At 42.3% G+C, this 20,782-nt stretch overlaps 3 protein-coding genes across 7 annotated transcripts in view; 1 reads left to right on the top strand and 2 right to left on the bottom strand.

The window, feature by feature from the left end:
- The first annotated feature begins 1,475 nt into the window (after positions 1 to 1,475).
- The window catches only part of rfc3 (replication factor C (activator 1) 3), a 197,519-nt gene continuing 178,212 nt past the window's right edge, over positions 1,476 to 20,782 (top strand). Inside the window, exons 1-9 of one of the 2 annotated variants that reach the window (XR_011178124.1) lie at positions 1,476 to 1,676; positions 2,176 to 2,313; positions 2,434 to 2,501; positions 2,675 to 2,772; positions 2,991 to 3,172; positions 3,299 to 3,435; positions 3,546 to 3,644; positions 4,071 to 4,140; positions 4,238 to 4,485. Coding sequence is in view for 1 of the 2 variants with exons in the window: in XM_069146246.1 (XP_069002347.1) it covers positions 1,590 to 1,676; positions 2,176 to 2,313; positions 2,434 to 2,501; positions 2,675 to 2,772; positions 2,991 to 3,172; positions 3,299 to 3,435; positions 3,546 to 3,644; positions 4,071 to 4,140; positions 4,238 to 4,429 (1,071 nt within the window). In the remaining variant the exon portion in view is untranslated. Of the gene's footprint in view, positions 1,677 to 2,175; positions 2,314 to 2,433; positions 2,502 to 2,674; positions 2,773 to 2,990; positions 3,173 to 3,298; positions 3,436 to 3,545; positions 3,645 to 4,070; positions 4,141 to 4,237; positions 4,838 to 20,782 lie in introns of those variants that run through there. The other variant, XM_069146246.1, reaches the window with a different exon arrangement.
- kl (klotho) lies at positions 4,740 to 15,562 on the bottom strand. Of its 2 annotated transcripts, XM_069146239.1 has the most exons (14): positions 14,790 to 15,562; positions 13,510 to 13,940; positions 13,343 to 13,422; positions 13,002 to 13,164; positions 12,300 to 12,405; positions 11,448 to 11,597; positions 10,592 to 10,827; positions 9,399 to 9,594; positions 8,739 to 8,917; positions 7,699 to 7,806; positions 7,282 to 7,387; positions 6,896 to 7,022; positions 6,422 to 6,467; positions 5,450 to 5,524 (listed from the first exon to the last, which is right to left on the bottom strand). In XM_069146239.1, exons 1-13 carry the CDS (start codon positions 15,504 to 15,506, stop codon positions 6,436 to 6,438), a joined length of 2,631 nt encoding a protein of 876 aa, XP_069002340.1. In that variant the 5' UTR covers positions 15,507 to 15,562; the 3' UTR covers positions 5,450 to 5,524; positions 6,422 to 6,435. The 2 variants fall into 2 exon arrangements, with proteins under 2 accessions (XP_069002339.1, XP_069002340.1); XM_069146238.1 differs by lacking the exon at positions 6,422 to 6,467 and having other exon boundaries at positions 4,740 to 5,524.
- The window catches only part of pds5b (PDS5 cohesin associated factor B), a 29,235-nt gene continuing 28,100 nt past the window's right edge, over positions 19,648 to 20,782 (bottom strand). For all 3 annotated transcript variants that reach the window (XM_069146235.1, XM_069146237.1, XM_069146236.1), the window contains exons 34-35: positions 20,579 to 20,675; positions 19,648 to 20,489 (exon numbers count right to left, since the gene is read on the bottom strand). In XM_069146235.1, coding sequence (XP_069002336.1) covers positions 20,457 to 20,489; positions 20,579 to 20,675 — 130 coding nt within the window. In that variant the 3' untranslated portion in view covers positions 19,648 to 20,456. The remainder of the gene's footprint in view (positions 20,490 to 20,578; positions 20,676 to 20,782) is intronic.

Here is a 20,782-nt window from a genome sequence, read left to right as displayed (position 1 = left end):
GAAATGCTATTTATGATCATTCAATATTTACCTGGTTGCGAACCGTCTACTTCTGCTGTTTGGAGATGGGACAGTTGACAGTTTTCACAACAAGGGATGCGTTTCATCAGGAAAACAATCGCTGCTGAATTTTTTTTCAACAGTAAGCACCCACCCACACACACACCAAAATGAAATGTTTCACTGATCCCGAGGAAACCCCATCATTTCAAATGTCTCCCCCACGTGAGCTAAACGTACTCTTTAACAGCCGATACACAAGTCAAGCACAACGCGGAGGAGACGCACTAATTCCTTAAACTGGGAAGTTGTGAATGATATGAAGAAACACCGATCTCGCCGGAAGGCACTTCAGAAACAGGCCTCAGATGTCACACTGTTCTGCACCGCACGGGGTGATTTATCTGCATTAATATAACCGACGCCGTCTATTTCAATATAAACTACGCTAACCTGCCGAGACACGCGTCATATGGTCTGTAACATTCCTTTGTTGGGTCAGGTTGAGGGAAAGGAAAGCGCACACGCACACACACAAAAAGAAAAAGGAGAGAGAAGCCGAGGTGACACTTGACTTGTCTATTTAACTGTCCAGATCAATTCCACTGAGGGAAAGCGCGGAAACGTGTTTTTGAGGATTTGCTGCAGAAAAAAAAAAAAAAAAAAAAAAAAAAAGGGCACTACTGGGTTCATACTAAATTGCGTAAACTGGAATATGAAAGACAACAAAATCCCAATTTTGACAACAAACATTCAACGTCAGATAAAGCAAAGAAAAAACGTCCTTTCCAACTCTCTCGTAGCAAAACAGAAAACATGGAAATTAAAATGCTGCACTTGCTCCCCTGGTTGTTGGGGGGGAGGAGAGGGGGGGGGGTGGTAAACGCATACATATGTTTGTAGACATTGCAAAAAAAAAAAAAAAAAAGTCACGCAAAACGAGCAGAGGGCATGTCACGTGAACTGCTGAGGAGGCAAACGTTGACATGACAAATGACCCTCGCTGTGTACCCGCTGTGCCTAAAGCGCAGCTGCATGTGTGAACATATGGGTACTTTGACGCCAGAGGAGAAAAATTAATTGTGGACCTTTCTGCTTTCCATACGCGTACACACGCATAAACGCGTAGGGAACCTCATGCTCTGTATATTGTCCATAGATATATATTTTTTTTTTTTACCACCATGGACATCTGTCCGAGGATCCAGCTTTTTCCTTTTCAACACCGCAAGTGCGTTGCAAAAAAATAAATAAATAAATAAATACTGCTGCTAAAATGTTCCATAAATCAAATATATATATATGTAATAATTATCATTAAAGACGTAAAAACACACTTTACCGAGAACTGTACTGACAGTTTATTTGGTTTCTACAGTAAAAAAAAGCAATTAATAATAATTTTTTTAAAAAGTTGAATTTCCCACTCGGCTGTAGTAATTTTGACTCCTTCCTCTCGCCGTAGCTCGGGCGGAAGCAGTTAGCAGCGCGTGAATGTGAATAACATATTTCGCGGGAGAGTACCTGGTTCGCGGCGAGGCTGTCTGCTGTCAACACGAGCGACAACACCCACTGAAGTCAACAACGCAATGAGCTTGTGGGTGGATAAATATCGACCGACTTCCCTCGGGAAACTGGACTTTCATAAAGATCAAGCGGCCAAGCTGAAAAACCTGGTAAGGACGGACGCTGCGTCGCTCCAACTCTCTGTGCGCACATGTACTGCGGTGTTTGTTACAGCCGAATATCAATAAAGCTGTTCTCATTCACTTTATTTATTTATTTATTTTTGCTTGTATTTTATAAACGGACAAAACTTGGGTAACATCTGAAAAACGTACAACACTCGTGGATTTGTGGCTGGAAAATATGCGGGGGAAATTATTCTGGTGTATTTTTACTTGACTGACATATTTAACGGGGAGAGCGCAAGAGACTAGTTTCATCTCTGGACAGTTTCTACAGAGTTACCCTGAACTAATGAAGAGCTTTTACTAATATTACCGTTTTGTGCTTCTTTTATGACGTTTTCTTACCATCAAAACGTGACCTCTCTCTCATCATGAAAAAAAAAGTATATACCTACTGACACAAGTGGTTGTTGTTGTTTTTTTTAACAGTGAAAGGAAACTTCTTCCAAAGAACCAAAACCTCTTCGTGATCGTTTTGTTTCAGGTTCAATGTGGCGACTTCCCTCACTTGTTGGTGTACGGTCCGTCCGGCGCAGGGAAGAAGACCCGTATCATGTGTCTGCTGAGGGAGCTGTATGGAGCCGGAGTGGAGAAGCTCCGTATCGAGCACCAGACCGTCGTGGTGAGAAGGGGAACTAAACACCCAGCACGGTGCACAACCGGTAACATCTGCTCTCAGTCTTTATGAGGTCACACTTGAATTGTCTAAAGAGATATTCGCACGTCTGGTTTTTGACTACAGGCTCCCTCCAAGAAGAAAATTGAGATCAACACGATAGCCAGCAACTATCATTTGGAAGTCAACGCAAGGTAACTTAATAATAATGTACATTTCAGATAATTGTTTCACATCTTTCTCCGGTACGTACGACAACTGCAGCTACCTTTACTCTGCAGATTAAGATCTTACCGAGGGATCGTCTTTGGTTGAGATGTAACGCCGCGTGTTTGATGTTTTAATATTTCTCTTCTGCGTTGTACAGTGACGCAGGAAACCAGGACCGTGTGGTGATTCAAGAGTTGATCAAAACTGTGGCTCAGTCTCAGCAAATCCAGTCGAGCACCCAGAGAGAGTTCAAAGGTAGAAAAGACCTGGTCGTCCATGTTTTAGAGCAGCTGTGCTGATAGAATAAAGGGCATGTCCTACAGGTGTATAATCATTCTTTAAGACAGAAATGATACTTTCTCAGGTAAATATAGAAATGTGGAGGATCATCTTTGCTCTTTGTGTTAGTTTTAGCCAGCTGCCATGATGCAAGCCTGTCACTCTTGTAATAATTGGTACACTTTTCTCCTCAGTGGTGTTGCTAACAGAGGTGGACAGACTCACGAAGGACGCCCAGCATGCTTTGCGTCGGACAATGGAAAAGTACATGGCCACCTGCCGCCTCATCCTCTGCTCCACCTCCACCTCCAAAGTCATCGGGCCAATTCGGAGCCGTTGCCTGGCTGTCAGAGTTCCTCTGCCGAGCGCTGAAGAGGTAAGAGCAAGACGGTGTGCTTTAGACTCTAACTACTAATCAGCATTTTTTTTTTTTTTTTTTTGGAACATGTGCACTTGCTGCATAAGATAACTTGTGACCAAAGACATTGTCACCTTTTTCCAGGTGTGTAGCGTTCTGACATCGGTCTGTAAAAAGGAGGGTTTGGTCCTCCCACCCGAGCTGGCCAAGCTTATCAGTGAGAAGTCTGGTCGCAACCTCCGCAAAGCCCTGTTGATGTGCGAGGCCTGCAGAGTGCAGCAGTAAGTCGTGCCAAAACTTATCAGCATTCTTTCACAGCCTTATCCGCAGGTTGGTATAAAGTACAAACAAAAAGGTATTTGCTTATTTAGCCGGTGTTGATCTTTTCCAGGTATCCTTTCTCAGCGGACCAAGACGTCCCGGAGACGGACTGGGAGGTCTACCTCAGAGAAACAGCTAATGCCATCGTCAGCCAGCAGAGTCCTCAGAGGTACGCGAGGCAAAGAGCGAGAGAGCAGGTTCAGATGGTTCTGCTGAGCCCAGTTCAGACTAAAGATTCACTACGAGATGAAACCGTTTTAGAACATTGCAGAGAAAAGTAGCAGCGGTGCAAACTGGCCCGTCTCGGCTCGCCCTAAACGAGCCGACGGCGCCACCTCGGCTCGTCAAGTCGCCAGTGGGCAGTTTTAGAACATAAGGCAAGAAGTTGCTCCGCTTCATGTCGAAGGGTTTTGCCCAAATCCTCGCCTCTTTTCACTAGCCAATCAGCTCTTAGCAAAGTCAGGCGGTCACACCAGTTAGAAACTGTCAGCCGCTTGAAAAGGAAGAGTTTTGGACAGAATAAACGAGGATCACCTCATTCATTTATTTGAGGACCGGCTACGTCAGAATGACCGTCTTTCCGTCTCTGTTCCAGGTTGTTGGAGGTTCGAGGCCGGCTGTACGAGCTGCTGACTCACTGCATTCCTCCTGATATTATCATGAAGGTACCATTTACCACCACCATCAAAGTGCTGAAACAGTTTGCGGTCATTTAAAAAAAATTTTTTAAGTATTTATTTCCCTTGTTCAATCATCTAACAGGGTCTGGTGAAAGAGCTGCTGAATAACTGCGACGGTCAGCTGAAGACAGAGGTGGCCCACATGGCAGCCTACTACGAACACAGACTACAGCTGGGCAACAAGGCTATCTACCACCTGGAGGCCTTCATCGCCAAGTTCATGGCCATCTACAAGAAGTTCATGGAGGATGGGCTGGATGCTATGATGTTTTGACTTTGAATGGACTTAATTACCAATATTAAGATGATCATTTATTTCACAATACCTTTCTTCTTTTTTTTTGCCCCTGTAAGACAATGAGTGGACTTGAGACAGATTTACATGAATATCCTGTCAGACATTGTGGTGAAATTGACCCAATTCACCTCCAGAACGAGTCTTACAGATTTCTACTGAATCGTGTCAAGGATTGTTGCCCAAATCCTCAGCGCCATAGACAGTTTGTACACTTTATACTTTATCTTCAGTGGTGTAAAACAGAAGGAAGGTCGAGTAGAAGACAACACAGAGCGGTTCTGAGAAATGCAGTGGAAAGTAGCGATCTGTATTAAAAATATACTGCGCGGTTGAAAGATGTTTTCCCAAAATTCAACATGAGAACATGACAATAAATTACTTTGTTTACAACATGCTAAAAGTCTGATGTTGCTCTATGGATACATGAACAAATATAATATTTATCACCATGAACAGACAGAATTCTTGCCGTAGTAGTTAATTGTTTTGGCATCAACCTTATTGATGTTGAAATAATGATAAGGAGCTTGACAATACTGACAATATTGTCTTGACATTGCTCAAAGGTAGAGGAGATGCGACAAGGTTCAAGGCCGAGTCAAAACACTCGTATCTTATTTTTACATGAAATCCAAACAACCTTTACAATTAATGCTCAACGCGAAGTATACACTGCTGAACAACAAGAACAATTTCTGTCGAGAGTCATTTACAAATAAGACATTAAATTATATTATTAGTAACACTCCTTGTGTCTCTTGGCTGTATAGTAAATAATGAAGCTCAGGGTGATCAGCACCGCTGAACCCACCAGAGTCAAGAAGCCCACCACAGGCCACTTGACCAGAACGTGGCAGCCCAGGCAGGGTTGCGGCACATCGGGGCACTGCTGGGGTGCAGCCCCTTGGATGGGGAAGCCGTTGTGCTGGATAATGTTGCGGTAGTTGGCCAGAGAGGCTTTGACGATGACCTCCTCGTGGAGTTGGCCGTACAGGCCGAACTCGGGGTCCCTTTGGTCGCTCAGAGCATAGGCGAAGTAACCCTTGAGGTTTACACCGTCCAGAGTGTACGCTGTGGAGGGAGCAGGGAACACAGAACATGTCAAGATAATCAGTTGTAATTTTCTTTACTTGTATGTGCGTGTGAACGAGACGTGGCGGGCAGGAAGTGTTTTGCCTGCTACATTATAATGTAGTTTATTAAATGGTTGCACACTGCTTATAAATATGCAAGGTAAAAATAGTGTTACCAAAAAATACCGAGACGAGAACACTTGTGTTTGTAGACTGACAAAAGTCGCAAAAAGTACTTATCAGATACAGCTATAAGGACAAGTCCTATCATAATGTGACTGAGAAGCATATCTATCTATATTTTGGGCTTTTAAAATACCCATTTATGCCATAAAGAAATATTTCTCCTAATCATGAAACCTCTATTGTAGTTATATTGTTACTTATGAAAAATGACCTATATTTATGATACACAACATCACATTATGTTACATAGCCTCCTGCTAACATTTTACACATATTGGTTAATACAGTCAATAAGCATGAACAAACAACTCATTCACAGTTAACTAATATGCCTCGTAATTATTTATTAATTCTTTTACCAAATTTATAAATATTCATTTTCACTCAGTTTCTAATGTCATGGTCAGACACGGCCTTCACGATCGTTGTCCTCTCACAGCCCGGGTATTCATATTCAGTTTTAACAAGTAAATGGTAAATGGTCTGTACTTGTATAGCGCTTTATCACCTTTCGGTCTCAAAGCGCTTTAACATGGTTTTTCCATTCACCCATTCACCCACTAATGAGACAGATCACCATGCAAGGTGCTGCCATCAGGCGCACATTCACACACCGATGGCACACCATCGGGAGCAACTTAGGGATCAGTGTCTTGCTCAAGGACACTTGGGCATGTGGACAGGAGGAGCTGGGGATCAAACCACCAACCTTCCGATTAGTGTTCAACCCACTCTACCGTCTGAGCCACAGCCTCCTGTAGTAAAAAAAAAAAGTAAAGTAAAAAAATTCATAAATTATTCAGCATAAAAAAATGAAGAGGAAGTTACCTCATATCTGATTTATTTTAGACACAGGTTGGTTGAGTGTAAACATCACTTTACATAGATATTTACTGTACAGACTGTGGATGGCTGCCACTTAGTGGCGACAGAGCAAACTACAACATGCAACAACATGATGCTGTGCGCACATCACAGTGCCACGCTGCAGGGTTTCAAAGGGCCTGGTCTTCACCGAGTGTGATCCAATAATACATGAGCTCGAAGTCAGCTGACTGTTCGGGGATCAGTGACCTCAAACGCCTGTCTAATCATTAAGCTCCACAGAGGCCAGTAAGGGGGGGAAAAAAACTTCAGTCACATCTAAAGGACTCGGTATACGAGTGTAAAATGTTTGTCTCACCTTTGAGTGCCTCATTAATGTAGTTGTACAGGTAGTAAACTCTCAGGCTGTCTGTGAAGCGGGCCGGGTCCTCCTGCACCCCATTAGCCATCACGTAGACGGGTACATCAGAGTAGTGCTCCTTCACCTGACGCAGCAAAAGCAATGTCAAGTTTTATCGAGATTTTTCTTTCAATGTTTATTCCACGGAAACAATAATGAGAGTTTGCGTCCAACTTGGTATAAAATCAACTAACTCTTCGACACGAGGACAAAAAAATAAATTGACATAAGTAGCAAGTAGATCGACACAGAACTTTTAAACTCTTTACAAAACTCGATGACTCAACCCTCGATCATCACGGCCATCCAAACAAACAGTGACACAGATCCTGTGACAGTCTTACCCAGTTGAGGGCTTTCCTAAGGCCCCAGGGAACAACAGGCCTCGGGGACATGATCCATGTTGTGTCTATCATGTGTTGGACCTCGAGCATTGCGGTGTAGGTGTAGCTGCAGATGTGGAGATGATGCAGAGAATCAAAAAAAAAAAAATCTGTCTTATTATAAATTATAATCTCAGCAACATCAGGACAACAAATGTGTTTCCAACTACCCCGTGCTACTTAAACACCAGGATAGTAATGAATTCTTATAAAACTACAACAATTAGAGAAGTAGTGTTTAAGATGCATAACATCTAACCTGAATGTCCCTGTTTGACTGACCAGGTACTTTTGTTATGTGCCTCTCTCCCTCCTTGTTCTTTGTCTGTACGACTTGTATCACAACCAAAATAAAGGCAATAAATCATTCTATCTTACGAGTCTTCCTTGGCATGAGTCACGAGCTTGGTGCTGAAGTGGCTGATGGCAAAGAAGTCGTACGTCCCTTTAACCAGCAGTCTGTCCTCCTCGTTGAAAACCGGCAGCCTGCAGAAACACACAGAAAAGAAGCCATTTTAAATAAAGGAGGACAAAAAAAAGAAAAGAAGTTGTATTTAAGAAGTGCAAGTTAGTAGCTTTGGCTTTGTCCCATTAATTGCGTATACTTCATATTAATAACAAAGCTTTAAAACAGAATTTTAACCATCATGGGGCCTGTTGGTTTACATTTAAGGCAAAGCTTAGATCAAAATCAGGAACACCGAGTGGAGTTTTGTCTGTTATGTTGGTGTTGCATGGTAAAGCATGCATGAGCAGGAAATGTTCCTCGTAAACTGTAGAGTTAATACAATAATCTCAAAGACAAACAGTTCACAAATATGGATGCATCATCAATAAGCAACAGTCAAGTTCTATAGCCACATAAGCCCTGCACAGCGGTATGTTGACACAGTAGTGCTAAAGGGTAAATGTTAACATCACCATGTTCATGTTTATTGTTTATTTTAGGTATCTTCTTATGCTAACACATGTCATTTAAAGTGCAACTGAGGCTGATGGGAATGTCTTTAGTCTTTCACAATTACAGTATTAGACAGATTGAACTTTGACCTGATCATGAAGAAAAGTCACTTAGGAACATACATGTCAATCAAAAAGTGGTCAGGATCTTTCAGTCTGAACTGAAGTGGTGGACTGACTGATCGACAGACCATAGGATGGCTAAAAATGCCAGCTAATTAAAGACAACAGATTTTTCAACAGTCCCGCAGCATCAGTCCTCACTGATATCCCACCACTTTGAATAGTCCCAGTATATATCCAACCCTTTAGTTCTGTTACAACAATAAATGCATCAATACATCAAATGACAGAACCCAGATGATGTGTTTTTGTCTTTTCAATGCGACTGTAAACAGCCGTGCTTACTCTATAGAAGACAAAGTGACAGTGTTGAAGTGTGAATGAAAGATTTGTACTCAAGTGAGTTGAGCTGACGCAGCCAGCTCCTCATTCCCAGAGGATAGTCCCCACTGCCGAAGATCGGCTCCGCAAACCAGCCGACGCAGAAGTCTAAAACCCTTTTGGCCGGTTCCACGTCTTCTCGACTGAACGAAAACGCCGGCTCCACCCAGTCCATGTGCAGAGCCAGAGACACCTGAGACCACCCAGGGCAGGAAAAACAGGAGATCACCTCAGAAACGTTCATCCTATTGACAAAATCTAAAGCGAATCAATGAAATCTTTAACATGTGCTATGCTGAACGCGTCCAACACATTATCACGTCTGTCGGCACACAAGGAAGTGTTATATTTGACATTACTTCTACTGCTACTACAATCAAACAGCGAGAACCAATATAAACATAAAAACGTATTTTTACACACAAATGACTTTAAAAAAAAGATGTCACTGTAGTGGCAACGGCTGTTTGAATGGGAAATATTTTTATGGACACTGACGTAAGAACCGAACAAAGACAGCTTAGAAATAACAAAACAGCATCTTCCAGATCACTTCGTTAATTATAACATTGAGGCAGATATATGAAACCATCCAGTCTAACAGATAAAAAAAAAAAAAATCATCTTTATAAATCTACAGAAAACCAAGACCTTGTCACCACAGTTCTACTGACCTGTCCTCCCTGTGCTTGTCGAAACTCGTCGTCGTACGCGTGCCAGGCCAGAGCGTGCGCCTGCAGCATGTGATGGCCCTCCTGGTAGCTCACCATCTCATCATTGGGCTCATTCAGGGTGATCCATATCTTCACCTGGGCGCCCAGCTCCCTGTAGCAAAGTCGAGCGTAGTCTGCAAAGGCCTCTGGAGTCTCCCTGAGAAGAAAGGACATTTTAATTTATGCTCTAAGATGTGTGCATATGTGACAAGATATATGTGACACACACTATGTGTCAGTCACAGCAGAGCTGAAAACATTAGCTGACAAACCAGTGTGTCAGGTAATTACATTGCATTACAAGGATTTGTAAGTCAAATTTTGAAGCCATAGCATCACAAATCGTGGCTTCTTAAACGTGAACGTGTGCTGGATTTCTCAGTCGCAGTCTCGTAAACTCAACTCATTTTGCCTTTTGGACTCTTTGCCAGAAAATACAAGTCGTCTTAATACGTACAGTAAATCAGGGCATGAGGAACTGTAATGTACTAAAAACAATCATCAGTCTACATATGATCAAAATAACCTCACACACACTCATCCACCCGCATGCAAGGAAAAAAGTGATAAATGATGATAAATGGTGTCTTGTAAAAAGCTCAGGAGATATTCACATTAAGTGAGCGCCATTTACATTTTTCTGGAATGTAATGATGGCTGAGCAGATTTCCATTGTAATAACACTGCTAAATATTTCCAGTCAAATGCCAACACATTAAACTGTTTCATTATCATGGGTTCAGTATTATCTCTTTATGACAGGAGAAGGAACAATACGCCATCGAGTGATAAAGGATGGCTTCAAACAGATGAGAACAAGGACACCCTGTTCTTGGGAACATCGTTGCATGTTTGCTTTTACATTGTTAACTGTTGTAAATTGCCATAAACCATCGCTGATAAATGGATGCTTATTAGTTCAGTGTCTGGAGCAGATTTCCTGGTAATGAAACCTGCTCAGCATTCATCTGAATAATATAAATTCAAAACAGAAAAGGTCCCTCGGGGAACAATAGTAAGAACAGAACTGAGCAGAAAAGGTTGTAAAACCAAAGAAGCCACAAAAAGTTTTCTCCCCCTTCAGTCATCAAATACCATAAAACCCTGATGGAAACAAATAAATCTTTAGCCCCCAAATCAGAGCTGCGTCTCACCTGTTCAGCCACTTGTTGTCGGTATCCAGCGGTGCCGGCAGGCTGCTGCGCTGCCGCGTGTGGTGCCACAGAGTGACCACCGGAGTGACGTCAGCCTGCAGCAGCTGACGGGTGAAGCAGCGGTAGTAGCCCAGCAGAGTGGTGTTGGGATGAGCTACGTCACCTGTGGGCACCAGAGCTGACCAGTTGAGGGAGAAGTGGAAGTGGTTGACCCCCACCTTCTTGATTTCATCCACCTGAGGAGGTCGGAGGATAAATAGGTCACGTCAACAGTTACATAGGCTATAAAACTTGAACCTTTTTAGTCCAAAATTTATCTCTAATATGAAAGATGGTTGCTGTAGCAATACATTTCCATGCAAACACCCTCAAAAGTAAAAACATGTAGAAAGTTGTCAATTAAAAAGTGTTACCGACAGGTGCATTGGATCAATAATTGTGACTGCGACAAAAATCCTGCACACTCTTAATCATTGTAGACTCGCATTATCGTTATGTTTTGTTCCTCAGACCTTCACAAATAGTTACTTTAAATATATTCAAACAACATACTGGGGAAAACGGAGAAAACCTATGTGTTGTTGCTGTTCTTGTTGGGAGTTGAATGAGCTGCAACAATGAGATGAACCCTCACTGACTTTTACACATGAACAGAACTGAATGTGCTTGATAGATAAGACCTTTTCCCCAGCAGGGCATCTCGATCAGTGACGTAACTTAGATAAGTTAATGCACTTTTACCTCAGGGTGAAAAGGGATGAATCTGCACTTAACTGGCACAGCTTTAAATGCGATTGTGCCAGATGTTATCTGTGGAAAAATAGTTTCAAAATGTCTGACGGGTCGGGAGACTGACTTGCTGTCGGACGGTGGCATAATCAGCGCAGTGAGTGGTTTGGCGTAATGGTGGCGCACTGAAGCCCTTGAGCCTCATCAGCTCTCCGTTATTGGAAATGTTCCAGAGGTAAACACTGGGGTCTGCAAACTGGCTGGGAGTGGTCTCAACCTATGATTTAAAACACACACACACACACACACCAGTGTAAACATGCATTTGCTAAATCTCTAACATGTTACACACAACTGCAAATAAAGGCCAAATGGGGCAAATCGATTGTCACAGTTGGCCCCGTGCTGTTTAGCTAAGCAGGCAGCCGAGTGGGTTTATGATTAAGAGACGATCCGTCATAGTGCCTGTTTCTGAACTGGACTTTCACCACGAAAACTGCAATAATGTGATAAACATCACGGAACTTAAACCAACGGGAGAACCCCAGATTTTTTTTTTTTTTTTCATAAAATTAAATCGAAGGAAACAACGATAATAATAATAATGATTAGGATTAAAAATGTCCGTTAGAGTTGTGAATTAGATATTCCGTATGTCAAATTGGTCTTTCTTCATTCTGCGGAACAACAATTAATGTGAAATACAGACTTCCATCTTTGCAGAGTTGACAAAACTTCACACTTCAGTGAATTTTAGTGAAGTCTACACAGAATCTCTGAACCAAAGTTAATACAGTTTAATACTTTGTGAAGTTCCTATCGCAGAGGAAGCATTCTGGTTATTTTTCATTCATTACCCGACCTCTTGCCTTTGGCACATTAGACCCACCATGACTTCCGTTTCCTTCCACAAATGCACGTGCACTGCCCACTCTTCCTCCTCCCCTCCGCAACAGACATTGTGTACAAACACACACACCTGTATAGAGTTGGCAGAGACTCCCCAGGCAAAATCACACGGGAAGACACCCTGTGCCGGTCTGTTCTCTGGAAGTTCTGGGAAACCATTTCTCTGGATGACGTTCCTGTAAGAAGTGACGACAGAAAAGACAGAACAAGCTGTGCTGAGCGTGAAAAAATATCTCTGTAGTTGAGAGGAAACACGGCATGTTCCATTCTGTGCGAAGCTTTATCAAAAATAAAAAGTCCTTCAAAACTAAAATGAAACCAGAACTGTGAAAGTGTCATGCCAAGCTTCCCCCTCCGCTAGTGACTTGTTAGTGAATTGTTTAACGGTAATTAAAACGCTCGTTAAAATATAGGGCAATACAAATATCAAAAGTCAGCTTGTCTGCATTTAAAATATTAGAAATAAGATGTCCGTTTTGACATACACTTACTAAAATTTAAACACCAGATACTTTGGAAAAAAAAACTGACTCACTATCTATGTTTTGATGACTAAAGGGAGCGGATCAAAAACTTTAAGAGACTTTATCAGGAGAGGCATCCATAAACAAGACATCTGCATCTGTATCAGAGTATTAGTCCTGTGCGGCGAATCTCCACCTGCTGTGCTATTGTAATTATTATTTATATTCAATGTTTTTTTTGGTCAAATTCAAAAGATATTTTTCCAAATTTAAACATCGTGTAAAACGGCCACACGTCAAACACGTACCTGTAAAAAGTGGCAGATGTCTTGGGTTCCCTCTTCATGTCAGGAGTGTTGAAGTCGACGTAGTAAAGCCCTCGTCGTATCCCGTATTCTCTGTGCCACTCAAAGCCGTCTATCAGAGACCAGGCTGTGTACCCAATCACATTCACTCCATCTATGATGATTGCTGTAATTCAGACACAGTAAGACAGATGACCAACCATTTAGGTTCGCTGTGTTAGACTGGACTTCTTTTCCAGATCACATCATGTGGAACAGGTTATGTTCATATGAGAAAATGGAAAGCTGCTTAGCCGAGTTTATGTGAAACGTTTCGTGCAGCCGGCGTGAACCTACGGACTCACATTTAAGAGCCTCTGCGATGAACCTCTTGAGGTAGTACATGTGTTTTGGGTCTTCCGTCTTGGTGTTGCCGAGGACGTACCTGTTGAGCGGCGGGGAAAACAAGAGGTTCAACACAGCAAACACCAGGTACCGCGAGGTAGCATCCTAGCGGAACAGACAGACTTACCAACCACTCTGCACCACGAAGATAGGCGGCTTGTCATACTCCGCGTTGACCCAGTAGAGCAGCATCCTCAGGTCCAGGTCCTCCTGCTGCCCAAACTTCAAGCTGTCGTTGATGAGGTGGAAGCTCAGCGCTGCCCCGTGAGAGAGGGCGAAGAAGTCAGCTGTTCCTCTCACCTGCTCCCTCTCCTCCTGGGTGAAGGAGGGCAGCCGGGAGCCCAGCCTGGCCTTCATGCAGGGCGGGTAGTCCCCGTCCGTGAACAGCGGCCGGGCAAACCATCCCAGGACGTGGTCCAGGGAGCACTGGCACTCTCGCAGGCTCTCCAGGCGAGTGCGGCTGGGCTTGATCCAATGAGAGGCCAGCGCCATGGACAGCTTGCCCTGCTGTCGAGCTCGGTAGTGGCGGTCGTACAGATGCCACGCAGCAGCGTGTGCCTGGAGGAAGAGAGCGAGATGATGGACAGACGGAGGCAGCAGGAGAAGAGGAGGAAGTTGGAGAGGACGGTGGGTATAAAATGAGGAGAGAATGAAGTGAGGAGGACAAAATGATGAAAAGTCATCAAGGTCAGTGCAGTTTATAGTGTTTTTAAAAGGTAGCTGACAAACTAATAAGACTATTCAAACACGAGAACGCTAGAATTGTCTAACAGAAGGATCATGCTCACCACAAATCAAAATCAAAATCAAAATGATCAGAAGGTTAAAAAAAAAAAAAGGGAAAGATATTTATTAAAGTAAAACGAGATGAATAAACGCAAGGAAGTATATCTGCAGTGGAGGGTACATTTACTGAAGTGCTTATCTATTTTTTCATACTTCACTGGAATATGTGATTTTTTTTTTAATAATCCAAAGAAACATATTGATCAATGACTTGAAAAGTACTGGATCAAACTATCATCCAAAACAGGTTCAGACACAGGGCCATCTTATAAATTATGATTTAAATTAAGTTTATAAAGTTATAATTATTCCACAAGCTGCAACAATAAAATGCTCCTCAGATCTTCGTAATAATCAAAAATGTCAAATAACAGAACACAGTAAAGGAAATATCTTCACACCTCTTACGTCACAGAAAACAACAGAAATATATTAGGCAATAAGATTAAAACCAAATAGACATAAAACATCTCAGGTGAAATAAATATAAGTCACAGACTTTCAAGTTAAATAATTTGATCACTAAACTGCAAGTTGTATTTCTGAGCTGACGAACAAAAAGAAAGCATAAAAAAAAAAAAAAAAAACAGTTGGTATAATGTTGTCTCCTGCAGCACTCACCTTGAGCAGATTGTGTCCAACCCGGAACGGGAGATCAGGGTCATTTTTTATCCCGGGAGCGACCACCCCGGTGCCATATCCGTGCCGCGCCACCACAAACGGGTTATCGATGGTGATCCAGTACTTCACATCATCCCCGAAAGTCTGGAAACAGAAATCGGCGTAGTCCTTGAAAATTCCCACCAGCTCCTGGTTGCTCCAGCCGCCGTAGGTCTGCTGCAGGTGATCGGGCAGGTCCCAGTGGTACAGCGTGACCACCGGCTGCACGCGGATCTCCTTCAGCCTCTTGATGAGCGTCCGGTAGTAGTTGGTTCCGATTTCGTTGTAACTCCCGCGGGTGCCGTTGGGAAATATCCTGGACCAGGACAGGGAGAACCTGTAGTGGGTGACCCCGAGCTGCCTGATGGCTCGTATGTCGGCGTGGATGTTGTGATAGCTGTCGCTGCCCACGTCCCCCGTGGCCATCCGGTTCCCACCGCGCGTAAAAGTGTCCCAAATGGAGAGTCCCTTGCCGTCCTTCTCAAACGCCCCCTCCACCTGGTACGCCGCCGTGCCCACCGCCCAGGTGAACTCCTTGGGGAAGGTGTCGTAGAGGAACGCCTTGTCTCCTGGATATGGCAGCTTACTGAAGCGTCTCCACGTTCTCAAGCCAGCGTTGGGCTTCGCAGCCGCAGAGGTGAAGGCGAGAAATGTCAACAGGGCGAGCAAAGCACTCATGATGTTTGCCACTACTGGCGGTGGATGTCCAGCTTCTGAAACAGGTCTTCACTTACCATGCTTGGAGGCTTTCAGAGACCAAACAGAGAGGACTGTGAAGCGCAGCCAGTCAGCTGTGAACCCACCACACGCCGCCTCTCCAGATCTGTCAATTATTAGCCAAAGCACCTGATGCACTAAGGTCTCCAGGCACAGCATGATGTTAAGAGCCCTAAATGATCAATCTTTTGCACAGCAGGGAGACATTAGTTTCTGCAAACCTAAAGGGATAGAGGATTAGGGCTCGCATTGTATTAATTTATTTAGTCAGTCTGGCCGAAGCATTTTGCCTGATTTTGATAAACTGTTCACAGGAAAGAATAACAAGAGAGACCCAGGTGCAAAAGCCTTAATACGATCTCAGTAACAGCACCATTATCATGCAGCCTCAGCTGGCAGGATATCTCATAACTCATTTTTAAATGTCACATGTCCGGAGCACTGAAAGCTCATCTATATCTCTCACTGGATCAAGTTCAGCCAGGAGCACGTGCAGGCTGAGGATGGTGGGAGGACAAGAGAGACGTGAGCAGAAGATATGCAAACAGCGGAGTCATGTCCACATTACTTCCTTATCTCCCTGCTTTCAGCTCGGTTGCTTGGAAACTCGGGCCTCTTACCGAGGTGCGAGTCTGCTGGCTGATGCCCGTTTGTGCTGCAAGAAGTTGTCGCCTTGGTTTTGGACATCCCGGATTAAAATGCACAACTTTGATGTATGAACCGTATAGCGGTTTACACATTCAGTATGTTTAATTGACGTTTTGATGAAATTTGAATATGAACAATTTTAAATAATTCAACCAAAATGAAAGATGACGAGAAATAGTAATGTCATCTAAGTCAGGGGTCCCCAACCACCGGGCTGTGGACCAGTACCGGGCCGTGGATGATTTGGTACCGGGCCGCAAAGAAAGAATACAAAAAAAACAACTTTGATTTATTTATTTTTATTTTATTTACATTAGCCTGCATGGTATTTTATTTTGAAAAATGACCACTTCCGTCCACGCCTCTTTCTCGCAGTCGTCTCAAGTTTTTTTCACGCACCGATAAAGCCCACAAGTTTTGAGCATCTCGCCATAAAACTACAAATTGCTGTAAATCTTATGTACATGGACTGACCGTCTCCAAACGTTACAGGTATGATAACAGTCAGGCCCTGAAGACACCCTTATGGTAATTTCCCCTCATAGTCATAGCGCCCCCTGCTGGCATCAGGAAATGACACTTTTTCGTACTTTCACACGCTACTTCGAGCTGGTTCATCACATGAACCTAAATTCGGGTCAGAGTAGCTTAAACATGTTGATGATGATATATGGAGAAGTTCGTGCCACTTCGTCAAAGGGCGTCGCCATGGCGATGCGGCAAAGTTTGATGTCTCGCCGTGACACAGGAAGTTGATGTTTAAGTTAAATAAAATAAATTGAATTAATATAAAAAATGGAATTGAATGAACTTAAATAAAAATAAGTTGAATTAATACAAAAAAATGAATTGAAATATCTCAAATAAAATACATTGAATTAATTAAAAAAAAAACTGACTGAAATTTAAATAAAATAATTTAGTTATTGTTGTCATGCTATGACTTTTTTTTCATAATTTAGACAACATGGTATTACTTTCTTTTTCATATTTTGGACGAGATGCTATGGTATGACTTTTTTTATCATGATCTATTACAGAATAGGCGAATGATCAGAGATTACAAATGTAAATAAACATCACGAAAGCAAATTTTCAATTTAAAAAAGTTTTACAAACAGATTTGGTTCATTTAGGGCCAGACAGTTTTGTTGTTTGTCCAAACAGTCCTGCAGGTTGCGTCTCTTCTGGACTGGATAGTTTGTTTGTATTTAGCTGGCAATTCCAATTTGACTGCACAAAAAAACAGAAAAAAAGAAAGTGTACTTACATCCACTGTGACTTTCTATGAGGGTCCAATCAATAATAAACTTGCTAATTAAGTCAGATAGTCAATATTTGTTAATGTTCTTGACAACAACAAAAAAGGTGAGGCCTCATCAAGAGTGTGAGAAACTTCTTCAATACAGTCTTAATAGAAATGATTGTTTAATCTAATGTGTGGTTAAAATATGTGCACACCACTCACCGAACATTGCGCTCACTCTCTTCGAGCAGGATCGTTGCACACCGTGTGGACGCTGCTGCTCAGTGATGTGCAGCTCAGACTGTACTCATTCAGTGAACCTGCTCCTACAGGCAAGTGGCGTTTGTGATGCAGGAAAACGGACTCGCCGGGCAGCCCAGCAGCGTGCGATTAAGGCCGGTCACGGATCATAACCAGGGATAGGACGTGGTGCGTGGGCGTTTTTTTTCCCCCCATCGAGTCGAGCCGCGCTGCAAAGTTCACAACTCAAGTGTATGTGCATACGTAATGAAGAGCCCAGCTGGTCTCGTACACAGCACAGGAAGAACACCAGCGAGCGTCGCTGAGAAATGAGCGCATGAACAGTTTGGGACTGGACATGTCTGCGTGTGGTGTGCACGGTAAATAATGAAATCAGTGCTCATTCAAAAAAAAAAAAAAAAACGCAGCCCATGATTCATGGCCGCTGTTGCTTGGCAACATTTGTACAATATCATTCAAACTTTTTGTTGGGTCCCAAAATTAAAAAAAAAAAAAAAAAAAAAAAACTAAATCACAATACTCCAGAGAAGTTTAGTTACTCAGTTGTGAGTTTTCATCCACATCAAACATGTCACGTGGGCTGTGTTATGAAGAAAATACCTTTCACAGGCATGAAAGAACTGCTGGCGAGGCGCCAAAATCTTTAGAAGCCGTCACGTCCCTTTTTGTTTTCAGCCTGACAACAGATAAGAAAAGGATGCGTGAAACCGATTGTTCGTGGAGTTCAGCTGTTAAAACATGGTGATTTGTTTCTGGACATTGTTCAAAGTGATCACCATCGATATCTTGAACACTTTGAAGTCAGTTTATGGACTTATTCTATTCCAACACATGAGCTGCGTCCCAAATCCATATTACCCACCAATCCTAAGAAAATGTAGCGCATTGCAATATAAAGTACACCTTAAAATATCATTATTCACACACAAAAAAAAAAAGCCTGAAGAGTTGACCGTGAAGAGGAATATAAAGTACATCCTGCAGGATAAACATTAGTTATCCGTCACATGAATAATGTACAGTTCACAAAAATCTTTTAACAAAGAAACATTTCACCACAGCAGTTACGGCTGCTAACTTCTCGCATGGGCTTTTTCAATATTTGAATAAAACAAAAAAATATTTCAAAAGTGTCGGCTTTAACACGCATGACCCCAGGTGTTCTTTGTTTTTTTAACAACAGCTATTTTGACTCGTCACAGCAAGAAAAGCACCGGTGGCCCTATAAACATCCTGTATGTGTTCTCAGTTAGGACTTAAATACTTTTAAAAGCTGTGTGAATCCCTTCCTGGTTTGATGTTGCCTATAGCAACACAAAGCGTAGATTCTGACACACTGGAAGTTCAAGTTGTTTAAAAACAGAACAAAGATCAAATTCACTGTAAATAAAAAAAAAATAAAAAAGTAACAGATACTTTATGTCGGACTAAACAACTGCTTTGCCGTTAGGTGGCCACAGTCAAAGCAGGATATCACGAGTGCAGAACGGGTGATTTATTTGTATTTTTTTTTTAAGGGGTGGCCAAAAGGGATCATCAATCAATAAACAACAGAATTAGGCCAAACATGTCTGGATGCACGTTTCATGATTGTAATGGACTCTGTGGAGGCAGCCTGTTCTTTGGCGCTCCGGTCAGCCATTTCAATAACAAACGTACAAGTCGGGTTACTTACCTGAAAGAAATTAAGAAGTCAAATACATTTTGCCCAATATAAAATCGCTGTAACTTTTCCAGAGGGATTCTAAGAAAAAGAAAGAAAGGCTCACAAACCAATCTCACGACGTGAATTCAGTTAATGGAAACCCTGAACTGTAGCTCAAACGATCAGTATTTACAACACTATTTGTCACCGTGTCCCGAGTTGTGTTACACCTGAAGGCATCAGCGCTGATGAGGCCACTTCATCCAAGACTTTCGAAGTGAAATAAAGAGAAATTGAGCAGGTCATGTTTTATAGAGAATTATATTGATACAACGGAGGGTCTGACTGGGTGGATGTGAAGCCAAGTTTATCAGCAGTGACAAACACTACAACCACAGTTGCTCGTTACGTCCTTCTAACCAGAACGTACAAACCTAAACTCACACTACTATCATTTCCAGAAGCAACTCTACATTTGGACAGGTTTCTGACATTTTTTTTTTTTTTTTTTTAGGTTTTTCAATACGTGGTAGAAAAAAAAAAAAAAAAAAAAAAAAAAATTAATATACAGAGCTGTAAACAAAAACATTGTTTGTTTTTCTTAAGTGAAAATGACACAATTATCAAGAAAAAAAAAAAAAAAAAAAAAAAGATAACGGTTAATCTCAGTTTTTAAAAGTAGGACACGGAGGGGAGTTTGATAAGCAATATTGCTTTATGGGAGCACTTTAATAATATCAGCGGGTAAAGGCTTTACAGCATCCCCCCAGTCAGCATCAAACACAACAACAGAACATGAAACAGACATAAGAGACTATTTACAAGAGTGATCCTTTTTTTTTTCTTTTTTTTCCCCCCTGTTAAAATCATTTTTACTTAATGTGGCGAACATCATCACAATGCAACACAAAGCGACAACCCACAGCTGATGATGCGGATGTACTGATGTAGTGTGCATGTGGTGTTATGTTAAGTGTGTAAATTTGTGTAACAGTAGGAACGTCGGCATATGAAAAATGTAAAAAGTTCATGTCCATATTTGCTTTCTTGCGTCATTCCTCAATGACGTGACTTTTGTCCTCCATTTTTTATTTTTTTGTTTTGTTTTAGCTCATCTTCTTCGTCCAGCTGCCTTCTTGCGACCCTACGAGCAAGAAAAAAAAAAAAAAAAAAAGCGTGAAAACTGAACACATCTAATGCATTCTTTTATTAAAATAATACTTGAATCCGTACCTTCGGTGTTGGCTCGTCCTCCTGCTCCTCCTCCTCCTCTTCGTCCTCTTCCTCGGAGTCGTCTTTAGAGGCAGCTGCCTTCGACCGGCCACCACGTCTGGATACCACAGAGGGGACACGCGCTGAATTAAGAGCGCCTCAACGTGAAGATTACACAGCGGCGCAAAGCTGCAGCCTGGTCGAACACACTTTTTCATCTTAAAG

Source organism: Embiotoca jacksoni, unplaced genomic scaffold (assembly GCF_022577435.1).
Source record: "Embiotoca jacksoni isolate LCO1_2020_lvr unplaced genomic scaffold, fEmbJac1.0.p SCAF_13, whole genome shotgun sequence".
NCBI lineage: Eukaryota > Metazoa > Chordata > Actinopteri > Embiotocidae > Embiotoca > Embiotoca jacksoni.
This window is presented reverse-complemented; position numbering and strand designations above follow the sequence as displayed.